At 35.6% G+C, this 27,195-nt stretch overlaps 1 protein-coding gene across 1 annotated transcript in view; it reads left to right on the plus strand.

Annotated features, from left to right (window-relative positions):
* LOC134649624 (uncharacterized) overlaps window positions 1-21,589 on the plus strand; it is a 215,175-nt gene extending 193,586 nt beyond the window's left edge. Inside the window, exons 3-6 of the mRNA XM_063504457.1 lie at window positions 1,684-1,865; window positions 18,370-18,568; window positions 20,315-20,421; window positions 21,139-21,589. Coding sequence (XP_063360527.1) covers window positions 1,684-1,865; window positions 18,370-18,568; window positions 20,315-20,421; window positions 21,139-21,261 — 611 coding nt within the window. The 3' untranslated portion in view covers window positions 21,262-21,589. The remainder of the gene's footprint in view (window positions 1-1,683; window positions 1,866-18,369; window positions 18,569-20,314; window positions 20,422-21,138) is intronic.
* The last annotated feature ends 5,606 nt before the right edge of the window (window positions 21,590-27,195 follow it).

Genomic DNA, 27,195 nt, shown 5'->3' on the forward strand with positions numbered 1-27,195 from the left:
AAATGAGCAAGTAAATGAAAAGGTTTTTAAACTGAACTGCTGAAGTAAAGAACTAAATGAATCCGAACTGAACTAACTAGTGAATGAACGAGTGACATCAAGTGAAGTACTTCAATTGAATCTTTCATTCGCGAACTACCCATGTCTATTTGCAATCCGGATCCGAAATGTATGAAATTATCTGGATCTGGATCCGCGGATATTCCCATACAAATCCTTAAAGTATAAGCCATTGTACAACCAGTACAACACACATTTTATTAAGCATTGTGGCACGGAACTGGCAACAGGGGCAACTGCAAAGCCCGCGGCACTACGAACAGAATTGGATTTATTTGTTCGTTATTCAATGATCGTATCAGTGATTAATGTCCAATGTTTCAGCAGAGTGACGTGAAACGTTTTGATCAATGACTTTGTTCAAATTCGGGAACCGAGATTTTTAGGGACACGACGAGAGGCAAGGTCTTCGTGAAAAGTAACCGGCTGGACTGCAGAAAACCTGAAAGACAGTGATGGTTTCAATAAATTTAAAAGTGGAAAAATTACTGTCTTAGGTGAGACTTGAACTCACGGCCTCTGGATACAAGTCTCACCCAAGACAGTAATTTTTCCACTTTTAAATTTATTCTACTAAGCTTTATAGCATCGGTCGCAGATGTTTCTGCTTGTAAAATTAAATTAGTGATGGTTTCAGTAGACCAGCGGTTCTCAATCTTTTTTTTTGACGGAACCCTTTTGGAAAGCGAAATACTTGATGGAACCCTACAATAAAACAATAGTTTTTAGAAGTGTATTTTTTTATTAATAAGCATAATAATTATGCTTATTTTATTATTCTAAATTCTTGCGGAACCCCTGCAGGGGTGTCGCGGAACCCTAGGGTTCCGCGGAACACACTTTGAGAATGGCTGCAGTAGACAAATTATGATTAACGACCATCTCACGCGTTTAAAACAGATCTACTTATTGTGCCGTAGAAGGCTCGTAACAATAGGTACAAAAGCTACAGGTTTCCAAAGTACTACTATTTTATTTTATTATAGGTACGACTATTTACTACTTTGTTATAATATTAGTTAGGTAGGCAGAGGCACTTATTCTTCTAAATAGCACTGAGTGAGACATTAGGACATTATTTTAACGTAACATTAAATTTATTAGTAAACCGCGAGGAATGCGACCTGAATTTGGTCCACAATTATATAAAACTACGAGTATAAAATAATTTTGGCTGACCTACCGCATAAAGAACGATCATGAACAGACAATTACTAACGTGATTAAGTGGTGCTCGCTCATTACTTAACGACCTAATTTATACGCAGATTTTAATCAATTAACCTGCTCTGAATTCAAAAACGAATGCTGGGAAGATTCTTAATTTTTTGGATATATTTCACGAGGACGTTCAAAACTAGTGTTACGTTCCATTTTATGTTTAAGATTTTTAACCATAAAAATATTCATATCTACTACTAACCTTCCTACGTAACTTCTCAAAAAGCTTAAAAATGTAATGAGACTTTTTTAGCATTTGCTCGTGTGTGATGGAAACATTGTCATGAAACATTCATTCATACATCTTCAAAGAAATTCATAAGAATAAGAAATCGTAAACCCGTATTGGTCTAATTATGATGAGGCTAATGATGATGATGAATATTCTTTTGTTTGTACCAGGCGGGCAGACAAAGGAGGAGGTAATAGAGACGAACGAGCGGCTGCGCATGGTGCGGATACGGTTGGACGAGAACTATGACACCGCTAAGAAGGCGCTGGTGACGCTCATGACGCGCTACAACGAGTCCAAGGCGCAGAGGAACCTGTTCACTAGATACGCGATGCTGAAAGTCATGATCAAGGTAAGAGAACTACCATAGAGGTTTCCAAGCTACAGCCCGTAGCTGCTAATCTCGCCAAATAGCCAAATGCCTTTCCGTTGCCTGCGGATCAACAATTTGGAGACCTCTAGCTGCCATAGAGTATTATTATTACCATCGCTGCCATAGAAAATCGACCCTCAGGCCACTTTGTACAAAATTTCCATACAAACGGTTTCGTTGTAATAGGTCTTATGTGTAGTTGCATACAGAATTTAATTTGCTGTGCATAGCGGCTAATTCCTTGATACAATTAAATAACGCGGACATAGACAGGCAAGCCCCGAGCCAGCGCAACTGACTGCCTTTGTGATGTTCTCGTAGTATTTTATTTTCAATACGGGCTATTTATTTTACTTAAGTGTTAATTGAATTACGCTTGTTCGTATTATTGTATATTGGGGCGAATAAGTACTTAGTTTTGTTACCTTGACGAAACGAAATGTATTCTTATGAATATTTAAGTAAACGTGAAAACGGACAGATTTTTAAAACTGAAATTGAACTTGTTTAGTTAAACCTTACGTCATGATATTGAACCTGGTTTACAGTACCTAATAGACGATTTCCATCGGGCAAATGCATAAATATAGATTCATATTTTTTTAATAATAAATATCACTATAACATTCGTGCTTAGCATTATTCGAGTTAGCACACTGCTCATAAAATAATCGCTCAGAAACTGACCTGACTTATGTGACCTTACAACAATAAATACCCTTGATCAAATTGATATTCAATAAGTATTATCTCCAAAATAAAAATATTGTTAAAAAAATTCTTTCAATTTTGTTCTCAAAGCAATCTTGCAGTTATTATGAAACACATCCAAGAATACTAATATAATTCACTTACTTCACCCCAAAGTTAGATATTGCCGCTTTATACGTTCTTCCGCCTTCTTTCGGACATCTGTAATTGGGTAGAAATGTAAGTGAGTTACGGAGGAACAGGGACGTGCTCAGAAGCGGTGTAGGGGCGCGTTTACACTCTGCAATAAAAGGGTTGAATTTATTTTATTTTATTTTTAGTCTATTAACTTCGCCGTCTATGCGCATTTATTATTTCATTGTACGTTTGAGTCCGTTACGGCACGGCGGTCAGGAAAGTAAGTTTCGAAGTTATAAATAGCAGTTAAGTGAGAGTTTCATACGCTTAGGTAATGCTAAAAGCAATTTCTTTGGTTTTAGTAAATAAGGCATCGATATATTTAATATTTAATACTTGTTTGCATGGAAAACATCCATGACTCAGAAATAAAATATATTAGTGCTGATCACACAAATCAATGCACTTGCTGAAATTTGAACCCAGGACCAGGGGATTCGTAGGTAGTGACCTACCGGCTAGGCTACGGTCATCACTTACTATTGCCCAACCAAAAACAACCGGACACTCCCCCCCCCCCCCCTCCTCCTTCTTTTTTAAGTCAGTTAAAAACAGACAGAACTAGTGACTATAGTCCTATAGGAGTGTGAAGCGGCCGCTATAGCACGCAGGTCACGTAGGATCCTTTACCACTTACATCTACCTCCTGAATTCAAATATTATTTGTTTCCGAAGCAAAATAAATAATCGTTCCATCATAGGGTTGTGTAGTAGGGAAACTGATTATTTCCCACACATGTGTTGAAAAGGGTTTTGGTAAAATCGTTTACTTTTATAGTTTTCTTTTTCATTTCATACTTATTATAAATTTTACTTTCTTGAGCTCTTGAATACAATATGCAGATAATAAAATCACTTAATTATATTATACATATTAAGTATTATTACTTTCTCTGCTATTTTTCCCGGAACGCTAGGTTTTTCGAAGCCAGAATACATCAAGTGTTTGAATTATCCATTTACGATACAAGGCTAGAAAATATGTAGGTCCCAATTTATCGTAACTTTGGTAATCATTATGAAATAGATTGTCATGAAACCAATTCGTATACTTCTTTATTCAGTCAGGCGCAAATTCCTCTTCTATTCCAGCTTCTTTCGTAATGGCCTTATGACTCTATAGGTACTTAAAGGTTGCGATAAAATCACGAACGAGAGATCACACGCTTCAATCTATTCCCGCCGGTTAAATTAAATGGATGTGGATGGACGTAGACGCTTATCTACGTTGACGAACTGTGTATTATCGATAAAGTCTATTTTCACAAGATTGTGTTACATCCTTGCGCTAAATGTAATTCCAAACTGTAGTGCTTGAAGAACGTTTTGTTTCTATTCATTAAAAAATGAATTGTTAATCTTCCAAAGTTAATCGAATGCTTTTCTTTGAACTCAGTATCGCTGGTTATTATTGTTACATTATTTGGCTGTTTGACTTGGCGATATCTTCCAAAGTTAATCGAATGCTTTTCTTTGAACTCAGTATCGCTGGTTATTATTGTTACATTATTTGGCTGTTTGACTTGGCTATATCTTCCTAAGTTAATCGAATGCTTTTCTTTGAACTCAGTATCGCTGATTATTATTGTTACATTATTTGGCTGTTTGACTGGGTGATATCTTCCAAAGTTAATCGAATGCTTTTCTTTGAACTCAGTATCGCTGGTTATTATTGTTACATTATTTGGCTGTTTGACTTGGCGATCGTCGTCGTAATTTTTGTTTAAGATTAGGTTTTAAGACAATTAATAAATCTACTTGGAATTATGCATTTTTATTTTTTAGGACACTGATTACATACAATACTAGATTAATATACAAATCATACAAAGTGTATCACTTTGTCTATATTATAGAATTGCTTCTTCCACCAGTCATTTATTTAGGCCTTTACCTTTGTTTGCATTTTAAATGTCTTCTTTCATTTGTTTTCATTTGTGGCGCAATGGAGAATATTTACTTTCTCGTGACTTATAAATTCAAAAGACATTGTGAGGAAACAATACTTCTATAGCTTAAAACAAAGATGGAATATTTCTAGATGACATGGCTGACCATAATTCTAGTTTCTACACGATTACTCCATGAAAATGAACACCTTTTTATTGGCAATGCAATGAAATTATCTCAGCATGTGACAGAGGGCTCGTAAATCAAGGGAAGAAGAAATAATAAAAGGCTAGGTGACCCGCCCGGCGTGCGCCAGGGTGCTGATATTAATTTAATGTTTTTCTTCCCTGAAAAACCACATAACAATCTTTTGCGAAAAGCCGTAACATGTGTAAAGGCTTATAAGAGACTGTTGTGAGTTTTTATGTTGTGGTTATTTCGTTACTCTTCCTGGAATAATTTAGCACAAACGTTGCTCCGAAAAAATATTATTTAACACAATCATTCCTGATGTAATTCAATGTTCTCTTGTTCATTCCCTTACTAGGTATATGTATGTAGTAAAAATTTAAGTTAAGCGTTAAGTTAAACCTTTTGGGTAAAGTCTGAAAATTAAATCAACTTTCATTTGTATTCGGCGCTTACCCGTATATATCTAAAGTGTTATTCTATGGAACTTGAAAAAAGCGCTGGTGGCCTAAGAGCGGTAAGAGCGTGCGACTTGCAATCCGGAGGTCGCGGGTTCGAACCCCGGCTCGTACCAATGAGTTTTTCTGAACTTATGTACGAAATATCATTTGATATTTACCAGTCGCTTTTCGGTGAAGGAAAACATCGTGAGGAAACCGGACTAATCCCGATACGGGCCTAGTTTACCCTCTGGGTTGGAAGGTCAGATGGCAGTCGCTTTCGTAAAACTAGTGCCCACGCCAATTACTGGGATTAGTTGCCAAGCGGACCCCAGGCTCCCATGAACCGTGGCAAAATGCCGGGACAACGCGAGGAAGATGATGACCCAAAAGGCTTGGGTAATACTAGTTACTTATACCAGGGTAAACTTGACTTTAATTAACCTTCTAACATTACCCGTAACATTTTCAATATTAAAAATGGCGGCCGCCGCCGCGTGCGCGTGTCGGAGAGCGTCCATTTCGAAGCATCTTGCCGCACGAGGGGTTATCAATATCATTATAATTCAACCATTCTTTATAAAAGATGCTAGAAGACGACGAAAAACCAACTGCAATTTAAATAAAACAATGCATCTTGCTTGTTTAATTTGTAACTGCAACAGTATACGCTTCTAGCCCGTTTGTTTGCTCTCCAATATCCTAATTACTAAGACTGCAGCAATCACTTACTAAGCACTCCCCTGGGCTTAATTTAATCGGGCCACAAACACCGTGTGCATTCATAAAGGAATATGCATTTGCATAAACAGTGTAAGCCCAACAATCTCCCGACTCATGTAAATATGGCGGCACGGAACGAAATTCCCTCATAAATAATTTATCAGCGCGTGAGATCGACCTTTTCGAACTGTTTTCATGATACGTGTTATGTGATCACATGAAGAATTACTTTTTGTGGCTCCCGGAGTAAAGTCGTTAATGTCCGGGAGATTAAAATATGGCGATGGCGGTGTAAAACAGCGAAAGGAGATCCTTTGGGTGTTCACTCTACGTAGTGTTGGCCTACCTAGGTACACTAGGTGGCGAATACTTACAGCAAATGTTTCATAACGGAAGGCCTGTAATATCACTGCAATATCCAGCGTCCAAGAACGAAATGAAATTACAGTTATTTACCTAAATACCATGTCTCCCTATAATATAATATAATATACTGTCTCCCTTCTTGCAGGAATTAATCTAAGTTAACCCACCTAAAAGACAAGTAGGTATTGACAAAGTGCCTGAGAGCAGATGTGAAAAATAAAGCCCTTGCTACACGGTCGCCGACAAGCCTTCTAACCGTCTGTCCTTGGTCTGACCTTGGTCAGTTTTGGTCAAATTTTGTTGGAAACAACTGTCTACACGATCCGTCCAGACCAAGGCCACGCGGTCTGAGGGGCTTGTCGGCGACCGTGTAGCAAGGGTTACTATTTACTTACAAAATATAAGTTTCTTGTCGAAATATCAATGAAAATAATAAATCAATTAGACACTGCTTCTGTAGTATAGTAGAAATTTCCTTGTGCATTTTTATAAGGATGGTTAAGAGGTGGATAATTAAATTAATAATGTCTAAGAGGGAAGTTAATTTTATTTATTATTGTAGTTGTTCGTACCTCGCCACCTGAAAGTAGGCACATCACACACTCAAAATCTGTATAAAAAAGACGATATAAGTACTTATTATAATTCGTGAACGTGAAAATGTTATTATTCATAGATCACGCTTCTTCAATTTAGGTATGAGGTTGATATGTTAGGTACAATATCAAACTCATTCTGCAATGTTACGTAGAAGGATTTTTGCCTCAAGCCCACTATTTATTACGTAATGAAATTCTCTATGAATAGAACCTAATATGCGAGCTCAGCCTTGTTATTCCTTGGCTAACGACCGAAGGGTGTAAGTTGTTGTAGGGTGTAAGTCTACATACTAGACTTTACTTAACCTGCATAAACTAGAGTCAATTCACAGAATTCAACCTATCCTATGCTAAAGAAGCACACAATCGTATTTCCACAGTTATAAGTTTTTTTTTAAGTTTCAACACCACTGAAATTAAAACAGAGATGGCGGGACGATCTAGATAGATTAGATACCTACATTTTGTGAAAAGTGGCGAGAGCGTGCATTGGATAGGACCAATAGGCGGGAATGGGGAAAAATTAGAACACCGCTTGTAGTTTTCCCGGAACTTAGTTAACCATTAGGGGCCTGTTTCTCAAAAGCTTGTAACTTGTAATACAAGTGGACTTTCTAACAAAAGCTGTCAAAAAGTGACATCCGCTTGTATTAGTATTACAAGTTACAAGCTTTTGAGAAACGGGCCCTAGGCCATCACTCGCGCATCCAACGGTAATATTCTGCTAATTCTGCCAATTCGTCGGCTTTTGACAGCAGTTACACTATTCTTGTTATATATATTTTAGTAAACATACTTATCGACTTGCTTAGGAGCGCGGATGTCGCAACATATTGTTTGGCGCTAGGACCCTTGCCTATCAAATATTGGTCTTGTTATACGTACGAGAAGTAGTAAGAATTTATAAATACTTACTTACTGTTTCCTTTTCTGTACTTAGGAGGTAGGTATATTCTGTCTTATATTGTTCCAAGCTTCTAGTAACTTGAGACGTGTATTGTGTGAGACAGGACTGCTGATGCTGTATTGTGTCAACATAACTCCTGCTAGTTTCTGAAAATAGCAATTAGTAAAGGAATACTTAGGAAGACGATATTTTCTGTGTTTAAGTTTCTCTTTTAAGTTTATTCAAACCGTGATATTATTAACGATATTCTAGGTTACAAACTTAATTAAAAGTCATGGTCATGACAAACTACACAAAACATTTTCATAGGAAATTTTAATTAATTTAGATAATATCCCTACTTAGAATAAAGGGTCTAGCCGCAATCCTATAGTGAAACTGCCCCTGGCTGAAGTGTATACCTTTCTTAGGTGCGTTTATTTGTCTTAAGATATCGTTTTACCAAATTTCAAGGCTAGAATCCCCTTGGTTTGGCTAAAAAAAATCTTTTTAAATCGTTTTTATTTTTTTGTAGCTAAACTAGTGGTTCGATTGTTATTAAGTTTGGATGTTAATTGCATCTAATAGTAGTATATTTTCAAAAAAAAATTAAGGTTGTAACTTGTTTATAAAGGATTAAAAAATTATTTTTAATTTTTTTAACTTTTTTTTTAATACTTGTTAGATAGCGACAACCTCAATTTTTTGTTATTTAATGCAGAATATACTATTGCATAAAATACATTTTTTGTAAAAAAAATTTTGGAGCAGCAAGGTAAAAATGTCTTACTAATGCATACAGGCCGTCCTTCTTACGTACTTTAGGGTGGTTCACGTTTGTATGGGAAAAATTCAAACTCTATCTAGAAAAAGCGGCACCCCCTTATTTGGTTACACTTATTATGCTGATAATGTACACCAAGTTTTGTAACTTTATCTCAACTATAAGGGGGTGCTCAACCACGTTGAAAATTTTCAACGTTGTATGAAATCCAAAAATAAATAAATTATATTTTTATAGATTTTTATATAAGTAGTTGTTTTCACATTATTTGTAAATGTGATATATAAGTTATTAAATAAAAAAATATATTTATTTGTCGGAGCGAGACACCAGAAGGACGTATTGCAGTGTTACAGTTCATAGCTTTAAACGCCTGTATAAAGTCGATTAGCAATGTTTGGCTACGTATTATTTGCTTGTAACGAAATAATGGCGTATTGTTGAACTAAAATGACAGGCCATGATTCCAAAGCCTTCTACTTTGGAACGTCAAGAGGGGTATCTTGAGTGAACGTAGGCATTATTTTGGCTGTGAAGTAATACATCTAGGTACTACCCCCACGCGCCCACCGCCATTAGGATCATCCTTCGCCGACATATTTATATTTTTCATAATTTTTCAAGTTTTCTTAAAAAATTAGACGTTTTTATTTAATAACTTATAAATCACATTTACAAATAATGTAAAAACAACTACTTATATATAAATTTAAAAAAAAATTAATATGTATTTATTTTTGGATTTCATACAACATTGAAAATTTTCAAAGTGGTTAAGCACCCCCTTGTAGTTGAGATAAAGTTACAAAACTTGGTGTACATTATCAGCATAATAAGGGTAACCAAATAAGGGGGTGCCGCTTCTTCTAGCTAGAGTTTGAATTATTCCCATACAAACGTGAACCACCCTAAAGTACGTAAGAAGGACGGCCTGTATGCATTAGTAAGACATTTTTACCTTTCTGCTCCAAATGGATTTTTTTACAAAAAATATATTTTATGCAATAGTATATTCTGCATTAATAACAAAAAATTGAGGTTGTCGCTATCTCACAAGTATTAAAAAAAAAGTTTAAAAAATTAAAAATATTTTTTAAGCCTTTATAAACGAGTTACAACCTTTTTTTTTTTTGAAAATATACTAATATTAGATGCAATTAACATCCAAATTTAAAAACAATCGAACCACTAGTTTAGCTACGAAAAAATAAAAACGATTTAATAAAAAGATTTTTTTTAGCCAAACCAAGGGGATTCTAGCCTTGAAATTTGGTAAAAAGATATAATAAGAAAAATAAACGCACCTAAGAAAGGTATACACTTCAGCCAGGGGCAATTTCACTATAGGATTGCGAGTAGACCCTTTGGTATGGAGATAGTTTGAAACGCGGGAAAGGGGTATTAAATTTTATTACAGACTTCAACCTTTGCCCTGTTTTGATTTTGCTAATAAGAGCAGCGACACCGTGCCACAGAATAAGTAATCGTATTATCATAACCGTGCATAATAAACAATCCCTAATTAAGTATATAGACCACGTCAGATGTGTTGAAAAATCGGGAACTTAATACAAATACACACGCTAAATACCTACCTTATATTCAATAGTATTTTATTGTGTCAAATGACTTATTACGAGATAAATCGTAGCTAGCGTGATCGACGGTATAAAGTGCGCATAACTGTGTGCTTTTATAAAATGTATTCAAGAAAAGAAAGAGCTAAAGATTCATTTATAAAAGCAAGAGTAAATACAGCATATAATATATCTAGATCATCAAGCGGCCGAGATTCCCTCAACACTACTGTAATAAAATTGCACTAAACCTTTGCTCTTAAAATACCAGCTTATTAGGGTCTAACGGTCTTCATTACAGTCCTTTTTACAAGGCGAAAAACAACAATGGTATAAAGTGTAGAAACGAATTGCGGCTGGGAAAATGTTCATTTCGGGATTGCTTATTTTTTACCAGCTGTGCAGTATTGTGATAAAAATGATGAAAAATAACATTTAGGTACCAACAACCGACGAAATAAAACTTTTATGTATAACTATTTTATAAACCGAAGACAACATTATTTAAATAGTCGATTTTAAACAGCAGGATTCTCAATTCATCGGCAATTTTGTAATTTTTTTTTTTTTGATACTTTATATTTGGTCCCATTGTAATCAAGTGGGGGATTGAGGATAGGTTTTTTTAACTCGTACAGTTCCTCTCGTAAAGCACTAAGTAGTTGGTGAAGTAAAACTGCTCATTGAAGCGTAATAATAATAATCTAATAACATCTCAAAGTGTCGTATTTTGTATAGGAGCACCGGTAGGGTTTCTTTTTTACGAATCGACACAATTGATCTTTCCATTCTCGCTTCATTTCCCGGACAGTAACTTTTCAAAACACATGGGAGATTGTCTGCCGACAAAAATTACCGACGAGCAATAAATTTTCCGCCGCTAGACTTTAATTTCCTTTGCCAGGCAATTGATTTTCTCTCGGAAAATACACTTTAGTTCCGGTATTATTGTTTCGTATATTTTCTAGTGATTTTTTAACGAACTATATGAACTCGCTGATAAGGTCATGGCTACAAATGGAGCAAACTTTTTACAATATGTTGCTCATTTGTTAATTTATTTAACCTGTTTTATTATATAAAACTAGAAGCATCCGGACCTGAAACCGAAGATTAACAACCTTTCACAAAATATGGAGCTACGTATACCTACTTGTAATAGGTACGAGATTTTGATCGTTGTTACAGTATTTTCAAAATATAAAAAAAGTGGTACTACAGTAAGTAATGAATAAGTAAATAGGGTTAAACATTTGACTCTTATACAAATACATAAGTAGGTACATAGTAACATTTGAAAAGCAAAGCACGCGTTTAAAATCCTATCTCATCATCTTAATCGTCTTGACGAGCACGAGCATAGCAATTTTCCGCCACAACCAAAAAAATTGACGTGTAAGAAACAGAGGTAAGTACCTACCTCATATCATAAGTGTTCAGTGCTTAAATATCTAACTCAAGTTCCTATATAGTCAGACTTATTAAGTTCAGACACTGTGAAAACATTTTTACAATGTAACAAGACCATTTGAGCCAACTCACTGGAAGACTATCAGGTTGTAATGCCCTCAGTTTGCGAAGGAGATTTAAAGACAAGCCTGGTTTTTGTCGCCACTGGCATGGGGCCAGGAAACTTAGCCACTTGAGACATGATTGCACGGAGTATAGCTTGGATTAGGTTAGGAAAATATTGCTTTCGCGGTTTTTCAGTTTGAGAAACTTTGCTACTCGACTTTCTGCTCTTAGATATAGCAAAGCGAAGATTTTATATCAACTAGGGCTAACTGTGCATTAAGTTTTTTTTTTTGGGATGTTATAACTTATGATATAAGAAATTTGGAAAGAGTGGTAAGAGCTTAATTATACCCCACGACGGACACCAGTCGTAACATTTATAGAAAATCGAAAATACGGTAAATAGTCGGGAAGTAAACGTATAATACCTACCTAAAGGAAAGTGACAGTTGCTTTCCCCATTGAAATAGTTTTCCAACAGGCATTTGTTGCTGCTGTTATGTAGTAGGTTATATTTTAAGACACAAATACTCGTAATTACAACAACAAACTCGTACAAAACCTCAGTACCTATTTTATTCTGATAATAAACTTAAACATGACATAAAATTCTGATACTTATTAGTGTTAATTGTTTTTATTTTGACGCGTTCACAGTATGTACAAGTAATTGCACAAGACACCTTTGCAACAGAAATAAATAAATGTACCTACGATACCTATGTAATGTACTCGTAACTTCTTCACGTACTTAACAGTAAAACGAAAAGGGACCGAATGAAATTACTTTTATTCAAAGTAATGTCATTTACCTACAGAAGTCGCTCGCATTTATACCTAAAAAAACTTCGTCAAAGGACTTTAAGTAAGTAGATCTAAACTCCGTAATATTGATGGAAGTTATAAACAGAATCACGTACTTTTAAAAGTCCTCGGTGGAAGTTACACAATGGGCGACCAGCTGCCGTAGTTAACGGCGGCAAAGAGAAATACTTTCCGATTGAGTTCATAACAAGGCAGTTTACCAACAAAAACAATAATTTTTACATAGGCAGATGTCTCATAAATCGTTAATGTAAAATCGGTTTTAGTTACAAGGTCATTTCATTTCATTTATTTATTTCAATATAAACTTACAGTGTAGCACCAAAACGTTTACATGAGACTTACGACTATAAGGTTACATTATGAGTTATACCTATATCTAAGAAAGAAAATTAAATAAAGAAACAATGTCAGCTAAATGATAAAATGAATAATCATTATAGATTAAAATTAGAGATTAAAATAAAATAATTACAACAATAAAAAAATGTCAGGTCATTGCCATTAAATAATCAAACTTGAGACACTTAAATTAAATTAGACCAATCGAATTACAATAAGACAATAAAAAATAAAATAAATTAATCAGATAAAATACTATTTAAGCTTTGGAGATATTTTCTGCAAAATTCACCAACATGATCAGCGAAAACATCAACATCATGACCCTCAATAGCCATCACATTAAAAAGGGCCAGTGCCCGGGGCGTAGGCACGTTATCAGCCTGGCGGGTGCGCGCGCGCAGCCACGCGAACAGGCGGTAGCGGCGCCGAGGCGGCAGCGCGTTCACGGCGTCCGACACCGTCCGCTGTACTGGCACATGCAGGCCCATTCGTGCCAGCACGGAAGAATTGTTCACTCTGTTGTGTACAACTCCATGGTAATGTACCAACAAAAGTAGTTTTCGTCTCAGTTCTAGAGAGTGGAGACCTACCATCCCTGAGACAAAACGAGAGGGGTATAGATAGGGGTAATAGCCATAGGACCTGCTGTACAGATATCTTGCGAACTTTTTTTGTAGCTTTTCGATCATGACAATGTACTTGCACTCGCAGGGATCCCACGCTATCGCACCGAACTCGAGTTTACTACGGACGTATGCGTTGTACAATATTACCGCTATTCTCACATTTCTAAATTGAGAACTCATCCTAATAATAAACCCTAGGGTTTTAGAAGCACTTTTACATGTGTCAATGATGTCATATCGTTGAATTTTGAAAATCATGCATGTTTTGATACGAGCCAGTGAAAGTACATTTGCGACTAAACTTTTTCTGCTCCGAGGGGACTTAATTTATATTTGGCAACAAATGTGTCCAATTTTCCGACGACGTTTCGTTTACACTGCACTTAGGGTTTGCAATCCGGATCCGAAATGTATGAAATTATCCGGATCTGGATCCGGATTCGCGGATCTTCCCATACATTACGGATCCGTCGTGCAAACCCTAACTGCACTGGAGTATAATTTAAAGCTTGTTTACACTTCAATTAAATTATTTATTGTACTGTACCTAATACCTATAATATTTTATATACACTATATGTACACTCAGCAGCAGAAGTTGCTAAGCGGGCGAGGTGTTCAAAATTACCTTGACGCGCTCTTATTCTCTTAACAATAAAGTCGCGTCAAGATCATTTTGAACACCTCGCCCGCTTAGCAACTATTGCTGCTGACTGTACAGCGGCAGTTACCATAGCCTATATGGACGCGGGAAATGTCACATGATCGAACCATTTTAGTGTTTTTACATTTCTTCTTAGTAAAAGTGGTAGCGCCGTAAGTGACGGTTCCTTATTAGGTACTTGTACGGTGTTTTGTTTATATCTTTTCCCGTTTTATATAAAGGTATGGAATCCTCTGGTCAGACACGCACTTTATTATTTATTACTAATAACAATTAGAAACGGAATTTAATACTATCCAACAAACATCGCAAGAAAGGCCCCCAGGGCTCCACCCAACAAGCAAAATTATCCCAGAACGCATACTTTATAAGGCTATTTGGATTTATAAAACTCCAATTATAGCATCAAAATTGGCTAGTGCGCTTTTTAGAGCATAATTAAATGCCGTATTAACTTGAGCACATTTACTACTATAACTTCACCTTGTAACCGTTTACAAGAACAGATTTCCTGGCCATTATAGGCATAATTTATCTTATAAAAGCATACACCAAGAGTGATTACACTTAGGAGTAATCACTCCGGTTACTTAGACTTATAAGCGCTTATAAGAGAACATCTGCGGGCCGTTATAATCTTATGACTCTTGTAAGAGCCAATATCAAGAGTATATATACTGAGGAGTAATCACTCCGGTTAGTTAGACTTATAAGCGCTTATAAGAGAACATCTGCGGGCCGTTATAATCTTATGACTCCTGTAAGAGCCAATATCAAGAGTATACGTACTGAGGAGTAATCACTCCGGTTACTTAGACTTATAAGCGCTTATAAGAGAACATCTGCGGGCCGTTATAATCTTATGACTCCTGTAAGAGCCAATATCAAGAGTATACGTACTGAGGAGTAATCACTCCGGTTACTTAGACTTATAAGCGCTTATAAGAGAACAACTGCGGGCCGTTATAATCTTATGACTCCTGTAAGAGCCAATATCAAGAGTATATATACTGAGGAGTAATCACTCCGGTTACTTAGACTTATAAGCGCTTATAAGAGAACATATGCGGGCTGTTATAATCTTATGACTCCTGTAAGAGCCAATATCAAGAGTATATATACTGAGGAGTAATCACTCCGGTTACTCAGACTTATAAGCGCTTATAAGAGAACATCTGCAGGCTGTTATAATCTTATGACTCCTGTAAGAGCCAATATCAAGAGTATATATACTGAGGAGTAATCACTCCGGTTACTTAGACTTATAAGCGCTTATAAGCATACCCCGCAACGGAGCTAGCAAAACCGTAGCATATGACAGTTCTGTGTCAGGGTTGGCGATTATGATGAACCATTTTGCTTTAACTTTATTGTATGTAAGATTAATAAAATTGATCGAGAACCTTGTTGACCCTCTTCCGATATAACCCGGTTTAATTTACTGTCAAATATATAATAATAAATTAACAGGTCAATGTCAATATTAGATGCGTTTCAATGTATCTGTTATTTTGTTTATAAAATCAGGTTTTTTTTTCGCATTTATTTCAAATATTAACATGGAATTTTCATTGCTTGAAAATATTGGTGTGTTTGAAAACAAAGAAAAAATATTTTTTGTACTTTAGTTTATGCATAGTAGTGATAACCCTGACGTACAACTGCTACTGCTATACGTTTTATTACTTTTTATAGTTAGGTTTTTGTGTCGAGGGTTTTTTATTTTAATTTTACATTGCTTAACCCTACTTTGGTAAGAACATGGCGAGTTCTTTGGTCTTGCCACATGCCGTTATAAAACCATGTGCACCTATTGTAGTACTATAACGCAATTCAAAATGCCTACTGCGAAAATGGCAGCTACCTGTACAATTTTCTAAACAAATTGATAAATATTAATGTGTAAATATTCCAAATACAAGAGGCGCGTTAAAATTTTAACCATAAACGTGATAGATTTCACAGAAAATCCATGTTCCCCTACGTATGTAGTACGCTAAAAATAGTAATTTACCAAGACATTAATAGAATTCACATTCATTACTTACCTTACAATTTGCTTGAATTACAAAAAAAAAACACAATATGTAAACAAGTGTTTGGCAACAAGCGATTCCGTTCCACGACTATTCAGATATGGAATTATAAAAACATTGTTGAGAGCGTATTAATCTCACTTTTTGCTATAAAATACTTAGAGTAGGTTTTACAGGAGTATTTAGATTAAGGTAGTTCTATTATAGGAGTACTATTGGCGTAATTGGAATTTCAACGGGCCATTATAAATATCTTATAAGTGCCAAATATACTTGGAATTATAAAAGCATTGTTGAGAACGTATTAATCTCACTTTCTACTATAAAAAACTTAAAGTAGATTTTACAGGACTATTTGGATTAACGTAATTCTATTTTAGGAGTACTACTGGCGTAATTGGTACTTCAACGGGCCATTACAAATATCTTATAAGTGCGAATAGACTTATAAAGTGGGCCCTTTTCCGGACTTGTAACCGCTTATAATTCCCTTATAGTTCTGATAAAAGGATGGTCTTGGGATAATTATAAAACTGTATTTTGCTTGTTGGGCAGTTTAATCAGGTGGAAATACCAATAGGTATTTACTATACCAGTTTAATCAGGTGAAAATACCAATATTTACTATGTATACCTACAATACAGACCCGGGTAAACAACCAATAACAACGGAGTTGCAGTTCCGCCGCAAGCCGCAAGCCAGTTACGGCACAAGTTGCTAGCGCTAACTGAAATTTCTTTTTTCCATGTTACAACGTTTTAGTTGGCAAGCACTCCATTCAACAGAAGTTTAAAGCCGATTGCTGAATCCTACTTAGTTTTAATTCCATTTTGAATTAGTTTTAATCATTCCATTTTCAAATTTAATGATGCTGGGAATGTAATAGTTTATTAGTTTTGATTCTTTTTGAAGTAATAAATGGGTCGGAAAATATAACAAATATTTATATCATTTCCTGTAATAACTTCATGTTGGATGAACATGTAAAAATTTCAGACTACAATGACCGACAAAAAAGCTCTCAAGATGTGGAAAGATTGAACATGCCCATAAGGGTTTAAGAAATTGGAGTTTAATGTCGATTTATCGTAATAATTTTTTGACCGGAATTAAGAGTCTGCCAATACAAAGACAAATTACCTTATGATAATAATATGAAAACTCCCACTAAAGTAGTTTGCAACAGCTTGATGTAACGAGCCTTACAGCAATACAATCTAACGCCATCGCGAGTGATTGATGCTCGAGATCTGTTCCCGTCACTTTGCCGTCATAAATATTAAACTCTACTTATTTTCATTGCTGGCAAGCTATGCATTATTATTAGGCTTCTTACATACCCATGAAGACAATGACCGAAAATTATGCAGGCAACAATATATTCTTGGATGGGAAATTTTGTATTTTTACAAACACTTCCAAAGCACATAGTAGGTACACTTGTACCATTACACTGATAAACTTACTTGTAGGAATTTTTAAATGTGTTACTAATAAAGATTTTACTGTACAAAATATGTCTCTTCTGTGTGATCTTGATCTTAATCTGCTTTATCTGAGCAAATTTGGAGCTTGAGTACCTAAATCGGCGATAGACCGAGAAGGGCCGAGCAAAATGACCTGCTCTTGTATTAGTGCCCATTTGGATGCATTGCGCCACCCCAGTTAGGATTTTAGTCAAAACTCGTTGGTACTATAATTATACTTATAGTAAGTATCTTATCAAGGTCTTCACAAGGACTATATTATTCAACTGAACCTAACTATACCAATATATTTGATCAACTAAGCTGACATGTTATTGCTATGGTATTAGGGATTGCTCCCGGTACTGAGTTTGTATGGCGAGAACCGGGAATTCCCGGGAATTCCCGGGTCTCGCCATACAAACTCAGTACCGGGAGCAATCCCTATATGGTATTACTCTTACCGATGTACAGACAGCAGCAGAAATTACCTTGACAATAAAGTCGCGTCATTCTCTTAACAATAAATTCGCGTCAAGATTATTTTGAACACCTGACCCATTTAACATCTTCTGCTGCTGACTGTATCTTAATACAGTCAGCAGCAGACTACCTTACCTAGACTACCTTATTAATTTTCTAAGCGGTACTTTTTCCTTCCAGGACGTCATCCGTCTGGAGACTCAGTACTGGTCGTTGGTGGAGATCCCTCGTCAGGAGAAGGCGGAGACGGTGCCGGCCTTCGTGCTGCGCGCGTGCGCCATCATGGAGAAGACGCAGAAGTCTGGAGAAGGAGTCAAGACCTCGTCTAAGCTGGCCGAGGAGGCCGCTGATCGGAGGGACAGGATAGAAAGGCTGAGCGGTAGGTATTTCAAAATTTACCTATTTGGAAAAAAAAAACGCTTATTAAGCTGTTGTAGGTCTCTCAGAACATCTTCGGTCAGCTTATAGGTAGCACTAGGGCAACAAATCTGAAATCAAATCCTCTTCTGGTTTGTAATTAGGGTTTGCAATCCGCATCCGAAATGTATGAAATTATCCGGATCTGGATCCGAATCCGCGGATATTCCCATACATTTCGGATCCGTCGTGCAAACCCTATTTGTAATGTAGGCTGGGTATACGACTAAATCAACATTTTGGATGAAATATTGCATAACTTAAGAATCCAAGTCCTAGATTTTTCTACACACCCATCAGCTAAAATGGAACAGTTCATTTTGTTCGGCAATCTTTTAAGTCCACATTCACGTAATAGTATTCAACAATTGAAATGAAGTCAAATACAGCGGCATACCGCACTGAGAAATAGTTGTCAGGGAGCTTATCCCGGCTTCAGAGTAAGTCGAGCGATCTTCTCTGAATCCTCAGGGAATAACATTCATTCCCTCGATATCACCTAAACAAATTCCTATTAGTTTTGTCTTTACTTTTATCATGAAATAACATCGTGAAATGTAGTAGTATATTTACTTACGTTATAAATTCCCACTCATCATCGTCCTCGCGTGGTCCCGGCATTTTGCCACGGCTCATGGGAGCCTGGGGTCCACTTGGTAACTAATGCCAGGAATTGGCGTGGGCTTTTTACGAAAGCTACTGCCATCTGACCTTCCCACCCAGAGGATAAACTAGGCCCTTATTGGAATTAGTCCGGTTTCCTCACGATGTTTTCCTTCACCGAAAAGCGACTGGTAAAATTTAAATTCCCACTAAGAAAGTAAAATCCGCAATGGAGATCGGATGAATTGCGCTACGGAGCAACCAATAAAATTTCCAAATATTTTCTTGTATTCCAATTTCCTTCCTCCCTAAAATCTCATTTGCGGGGGGACTTTACTAACGCTATTTATTTTTACACATAGGTATTTTATTTGAAACCGAGAATATTAAGTTACTAAGGATCAGAGGATAATTAGTATAACTGCCGTGTAACCCTTTCTTTGCGAAAATTACGAAAAAGCATCATTCGCCTCCAAAAGTCTTCGCAATTTCATAGAACGAATAAATTGGGCAATGTACAAATGTTTGCGTTTAAAATGTTTTCTCAAGGTACTAAGCCCCCATCTAATAATGGTTCAAAAATGCGAGTGCCACTACTCCCGAGCCCCGAGCTTTACATTTGGCCGGCGCCTGCAGCGGCACTCTTGCAAAATAAAGTGTTGCCGTATGGACATTAAATTTGCCTAAACCGCCTCTGATAACAAGGCTGGCCCGCAGCCAACATTTAGCTTTCTAACATTTGTCGAGAAAGGGGATCGTCGCGGGTCCAATAGCAAAGCCTAATTACATTCCGACACCCGGGCCTCGCGTTAGATTGTTGATTGCAAGAGCAAAAAGTTACAAGTAAAGTGGAAAACTAATTGAATTAAAATTGGATGAGTTTGGGGAGGTAAACAATCAAATTGGCGAACCCGAAACAGTTGTTTGCAAAGGACCGCTACCTCAAATGGCAAACAGTCTTATCTTTAAACGTACCTTTGCAAAAAAACTGCTTGTCCCTTTGCCTGTTAAAAAAGCTCTGAAAAATTAGTAGAATCCAATAAAAATAGGTATATGTATAGTCATATCATATAGAATAATAATGTTTTGCTGACGCCATTTTCAGATATGACAACATCCCAAATAGAAGCCGAGAATACGCAGATGACAAACGACTTGTACCGCCTCCTGAAAAAGTACACCGGGTTAAGAAATCTTATAAGAGAATTAAAGGTAAGCCAATTTAAGACTAACGTATCGTATGTATTTAAACCGTAATGAGAAAAGTTTTAGTCTCGTGAAGACAAGTCAACAAGCTGATAAATATTTCCGGATAACCAGTTTCGGGCCGAAGGCAAATATTTGACTTTAACACTAAACATTTGTCGAGATTTAGCGTGACATTTAAAACTTTCGCTTGTTATATAGAACAACATAATTTTATGGGGGATGACCAACAGATTAAAGTATTTATGTACGAGCGATCAATAGAATACTTTCCCAATAAACTGAACAAACACTACCAGCTTAGTTGAGCGATATTTCATCACAGTGGCTTCAGTTAAAACAATGCAAGTTAAGCTTGAGAGACGTCTCATTGACGGTCGATACAAATCGCGTCTTCCCGCGATAAGCGTCCTTTGTGTGCGGCAGCTTTGTTCGCCCGTTGCCTGCCTTTTCTGTGTCACCCGCTTGTACCGCGCTATTTTGCACAGCATTTTTTCGGCAGATAAGGTCCAGTTTTTGTCGGAGGTTGTTTAGATTGAGCACATTTCAGAGTATTTTTTATATTCTTTAATGAGTCTATTAGTACAACAAAAAGTCAAGTAAAAATAAACTTAATAATGATAATTATCTCATCATATTAGTCTGTAAATACTGCAGTATTATTCGTAGACGATGCAATGATGACCAATTATATTTAAATTAATTTACCATTTATTTTTCCAGTCGGAGTATGTAAGCACCAAAGTGTATCCGATGTTCCCGCGGTACACGATGCTCAAAGACATGATAAAGGACATCATGCACGACCCTGACTACATGGAGGTGTGCCACGAGGTCGACCCATAGCGCGGGGTTCGCAAATAAATGAGGCGCTCTTTCACCGACCGCGCGCGGTCGAGTCGTCGCTAGCAGGCGAGGGTCAAGATCAGGAGGAATATGGGGGTAAATCCCCCCTAAGTTGTCGGAGGGGCATCGGCAACAAGTCGTTACATTTTCGTGACGGGCGGTGCTCTGTGGTGACACTGGTGACATGCTAGCGGCGGGTAGTGCGGCGAGTACTCGTTTATTTGCGATTATTTGTTATTGGACTTTGTTTAGTGTAAGCTTAGATTCGGATTAGTGTACTCGTCCTTCAAGAGCCTGTGAAGTTTCTTCTTCTTTCCAAAATTATCTTGTAAATGATTTTCCTGTTCCGTTATTTACTACTCTGATTACCTATGTCTGACTATTGTAGATCTTCCGATATATATATCTGCTTATTCATATTCCTCTTACTAGTTGCATTTGTTGATAGTTGACGATTTTAACAGAGATATAAAATAGGTAATATTGTTGTTTTACAAATAGACGCAATTGAACTGTTTTCAAATAGTTGTACACTTGGAATATTATTATTAGTTATGAATTGTATGTTAGTGCGATATTTTAAATAAACTACTTATATTTTTTTGTATTATCATTTATCAGCAATGTTTTAGTTAAGCAAATACTTCGAGATGATGTAGACAAAATAGCTACTTAATCCTAATGTAACTGCGTACTTTGATATAAAAAAGATCATGAGTCAACACAATTAGATAGAAAACATGTTAATTGGGGGCATTGGGGCTTTGTAGAGTAGGTATAATTCGTGTCTGTCTATTTTATTGCTATTATATACCTAATGCAGAGTATAATAGCCTTTGCGAGCTTTCCAAATGTAACTCTACATAATCACTACCTACGCAATATGCATATTTACTCGACATATCATATTCTATACAAATATTCAATCAATCTATTACATTCTAAGAATCTTTACTATTTATCAAATCTTCATAATCACAAATTATCAACTACTTGTAATTGTAAGGAATATTAGAACTATTATAGTGGTATGTGCGTGCAAGAATAAAATGCCATTGTATGTGTTCATCATTAAAATAGATAAAATATAAAATACCCAATGTATTTAAATATATTCTGTTTGGTTTCATTTGGTACTTGATGTCCCTTTGGCAGTTAGTAAATGAAGGGTCCACGGAAAGAACATGTCTAGTCACACTAGTGACATTTTGAGTAATCGCGGTTTTAAAATTTGGAACAATGTCTAAACGTATGGTAATTCCGTGACCAGGTATTATTTAACTAAAAATAAAGTTGTGTTACATTTATTATACAGTGGTAGGCAACAGATATAACTAATAGTTCATTAAGAGCTCTTCATTTTGAGATAAAAATCTCATTTTCCGAAAAATGTGACTAGACATGTTCTTTCCGTGGACCCTTCAAATGTATTGTCTTATCGTCAAATGATAATAATACTAATTTAGTTTTGTATCTTTTAATGTGACATACTGTAACATTTAGTTCAACATTCAATAGACGGCTGTAGTATGAAGTAATCATGTCATGAATGAACGCAAGCTGAATTTGAATAATTTTGGTACAAATGTATTTACTTGCGGTATCCTAGTTACTTAATTAGTAAGTATAAAAATAATGACAAATCGAGTATTTCTACAGATACAAATTGATACAATATACTTTCTAGTTTGTCTTTTCTGTAGAAGACCTCGATTCTGCTATATTGAATTGTTTAAAAATGCAGTGCGTTTATGGATTTGGAGAATATTTCGTATTTAAGATCAATAAGATTATCGTTAGGAGTGTTAATGATTTTAATAATTTGTAAACTGTGATTAAATTTTGATTAGATAGCTTGAACTGCGTAAGTTCATGAATATACCAAAGACTATTTTCTTTGATCTGTTTGTTTGTGTGTTGTCCTAAAATCGAATATTGATAAGAGATGAAATAAATAATCTGTTCTATAGGAAATCATCGGAAAGTATTACTGATGACTTTATTGAAAGATTTTGAATGTTTAATGTTACTTCTCTTTTCAATTTTCGTCCAAATTGCAACTACAATGAAATTAGTCTTTGTCTTTTATCTTAATAATTTAAAGTAATAAATTGCCAAATTATAATGTTGCTCTTAATATAATTCGTGTAAGGCATTAAGCTCAGTATAACGTTATAATGTAGGTATTAAAATAAATGTTAAACATGAAAGCGAATAGTGAGGCCGAATCTGTAGATATAAGATAATGCGAAACGTTGTACCTAAATCATTACTGATAACTAGCCACCTGGTGAATTTATGTTAAAACAAATTACTTTGGAAAATTGCTGTTATCAACAAAAAAATATATCGACTCACTAATCTTTATAATATATTACAATGCGCTTATGAACGTCAAATACAGCTACTCCGGCTCTAACCCTACACCACTGCTCCAACCCAAACCCAATGATTGATAATCGTTAATGTTTAAGTAAATAAAATTAAACAACAATGACCTGACTTAACGTTCTTATTTGTCAGTCTGATATTTGTCTGATATATTTTTTTCACATGTCGATTAGCGTTTACGATAAGAGGGGGAGCAAAATTTTATTATCTGTCATAAAATTTTGTACCTAGGTAGGTACACAATTTTCCTCGGTAAAATATTTAACATATTTTACCAGATTCACCTTGCATATAGTACCTACTTAAATAAAAGAGACTCCTATCAAATCGAACCGAATATCTAATAAAAATATTTACTACCCTACCATATAGCATGGCGTAAAGTTACTCAAATGGTACGTTTTTAAAAACCATCCACAATTTCTGTTCTGTTCAAGATATTTAATAAATAGTAGCATTTTAACTTCTTGGTCAGTCACAATTAGTTACAGATACTTAAAATTAAATAGAATAGTCTTCAATTACATAGTCTTCAATACTAATATTTACAGCTTTTCTTAGTAGGTATGCTTGTTATGTAGGAATAACTAAACTTTTATTTGTTAATAATGTTTTTGTTATACAAATAGTAGCGCAATTAGTTGACTACTCCTTTGGCCGTCATCGCGTGATCGTATAAATACCTATAGATAATGTTAAATTAACTCTAGTGTACTCTAACAATATGATCTGCAAGCTAAATCCATCGATTTACCAAAGAATAAACTAGAAGAAAATCCACTGGCGTGAAATTATCTAATTATCATAAAATTAAACAATTTTTTTCTCACAGATCACAGATTTATATGGATAAGGAGTTAGATGAGCATAATAAAATCGACTTATTTCATTTTAATATGTGCGTCTTGCGCGTCAAACACTTTCTACTGCCAAGTGCGGAAACAATTAGGTATCTTCCATTTTCGAAAATATTCCACATATTAAGTATGTTTTCAGTTAAATATTCAGGTAAATAACTAACAACTACTTGTTATCAAATTAGAATATTGTTCGAAAGATGGTGGTCAAAGGTATGCTTATTAATAGTCTTACATAGTAGATAGCTGCATTACATAGTAGCTAGCTATATTGAGAAACTGTTGAGTCTATTCTTAAAAAAAATTGAATACGGCGTTGATTTAAAATCATGGACACTTCGTTTGTAGAGGAGCGATCACCAACTACCATTGCCACTACCTCTTAATGTCCCATTAGGATCATGGACTGGGGCCCATTTCTCGAACGATATTAGTCTAATATTATGAGTGTGTTGTCATGACAACCCATACGATTTGACAGTTCGTTGACTAATAATATTAGTCTAATACCGTTCGAGAAATGGGCCCCTGGGGCCTATTTCTCGAACGTTATTAAACTAATATTTTTAACCCTCGAACTGTCAAATCGTAAGGGTTACCATGGCAACACACTAATAATATTAGACTATTACCGTTCGAGAAATGGGCCCCTGGTCTACGGCTCATATTACAGTCACTATTATCTTAATATTCCACAATATATAACTATATCGTGATAATAGTGAATACTCTAATACAGCTCTATGTGTAGAAGTAAAAGTAACAAATCAGAGATACTTACCGCGAAAAACTAAAATCGAAATTTCATTATCTGCCTCTCTATCGCTTCAATATGCAACAGCGAGGCATAAATGTAAGGAAATTTCGATGTTGACACAAGTTGATGTTACATAATTTGAATTTGATTCCATATAAACGTAAAACGCATAAATGGTAAATATAAAAAAAAAAATTAAGATTAGATTCCACTTAGAAATTAATATGGAATACTGCCATTGAGTTAGTACGGATATGGTGTAGTTATAGAATCATTGTTTATTTATAGCTGATAAGTATTAAAATATGAACATTACACATATCTTATGGCCTGGGATTATGGATTTGGTCCGCGGCTTGAGTTGACGTTGGCATTCATCTTATCTCCATGTTACCTACTTTTTTGTCAGCTTTTTCTTTTCAATTTCCTAATTTGGGTTTCCATTGGAATAGCCACGGCAAAAAGCCTAAAATTAGCACAATAAACTTTTTTTTCTAATTTGCTCGTCAGTAAAACTGACTTGTGGTCTAACCATAACTTTTGAACCAATAAATATTTCATTATTTTATGAGATAATTTATATAACTAAGTAATATTATCGTCCACGTCTACCTAATATTCTAATATAGCCGCTTTACGTGTGCTTCCCTGTTGTTTTAGCAACTCTGTACCTAGTCTAATTCCAAATATAAGTAGGTATATACTATTAAATAGATATCATGATTCAATCATGAGAAACAACTGAATAATAATGACTAATAAACTACAAAAATCTGACGGTCCTCATTTTTATGGTAGGCTGCCATCAGATATATCGGAATACTATTACTTATTCTGTGATATCGGACCGGCAAGGCGCTCACGAATATCTAGACACGCGTCTGTTGTCACTTGTCAAGGCTTTAAAGCGTTTTCAGATATTTTTGAGCACGTCGGCCGCTCAGACATATCTGATGGCAACTGTACTAAATATATGGGTTTGAAACCTCGATAAGAGCGCCATATACAATAGTGATGAGGATGCTTGTTTATGTAGGTACCTATGTACTAATCATTCATTATATCCTATAACTACTTATTATGTTTTACATGTGTAGATATCGATATGGCATGATGTCGCGGATACTCGTCTAATTAAATGCTTTGTTATATAAAATGTAATACAATATTTTTTGTGCAAAAAATGTCGTCGTATTAATGATAACTCCAAAAACTTTCCTGTTGAGGGTTGAAATAGGTAGTCTGATTTACAGATGTGCAAGTTGCGGAAAGTTTCCATAAAATTCTATAAATTCTCGGAAGTTTCATGAAACTTTCACTAGGAAATATGGGAAATTTAAATGTAAAATTGGAAAGTTTCAATTCTCATACAAAAAGGTAAGAAATTTTCCGAATTTTTCCTACGTTAAATTTCCGAAACATTTCGCAATTTTGGAAAGTTTCCTTAGGCACATCAGTAGGTAGTCTGATTGTATTCAAGATATTAGAACCTAGAGACTAGTTCTCATCCAAAATAACGTTGGAATAGATGCATAATAATTTAATCAGGGTGGATAGCATCCCATTTGATTAGGAGTTTGTAATTTAATTAGGGTGGATAGCATCCCATTTGATTAGGAGTTTGCCACCTTCGGCAAACTTCTATGATGACTATAATGAGACTACCAACGCCATCTGTCGGAGTTTTGAAGAACTAACAACATTTCATTCTGGTGGTTACAGCGCACCGCACTCTAGCGTCCAGTTCCCACTCTTTTTCGGACAGAGGCGCTCTAAGTAAAACGCTATACCACGTAGTTTATGTTTGCGTCACAAGATGGCACTAAACAATAAATTTTATTTTTAGGGTGACCAGGACAAAAAAATACGTGGCTAAGGAAGGTAATTTTAGTAATAGAGTTATTTTCTTTAAAAAAATTAATGTATAGT

Source organism: Cydia amplana, chromosome 7 (assembly GCF_948474715.1).
Source record: "Cydia amplana chromosome 7, ilCydAmpl1.1, whole genome shotgun sequence".
Taxonomy (NCBI): Eukaryota; Metazoa; Arthropoda; class Insecta; order Lepidoptera; family Tortricidae; genus Cydia; species Cydia amplana.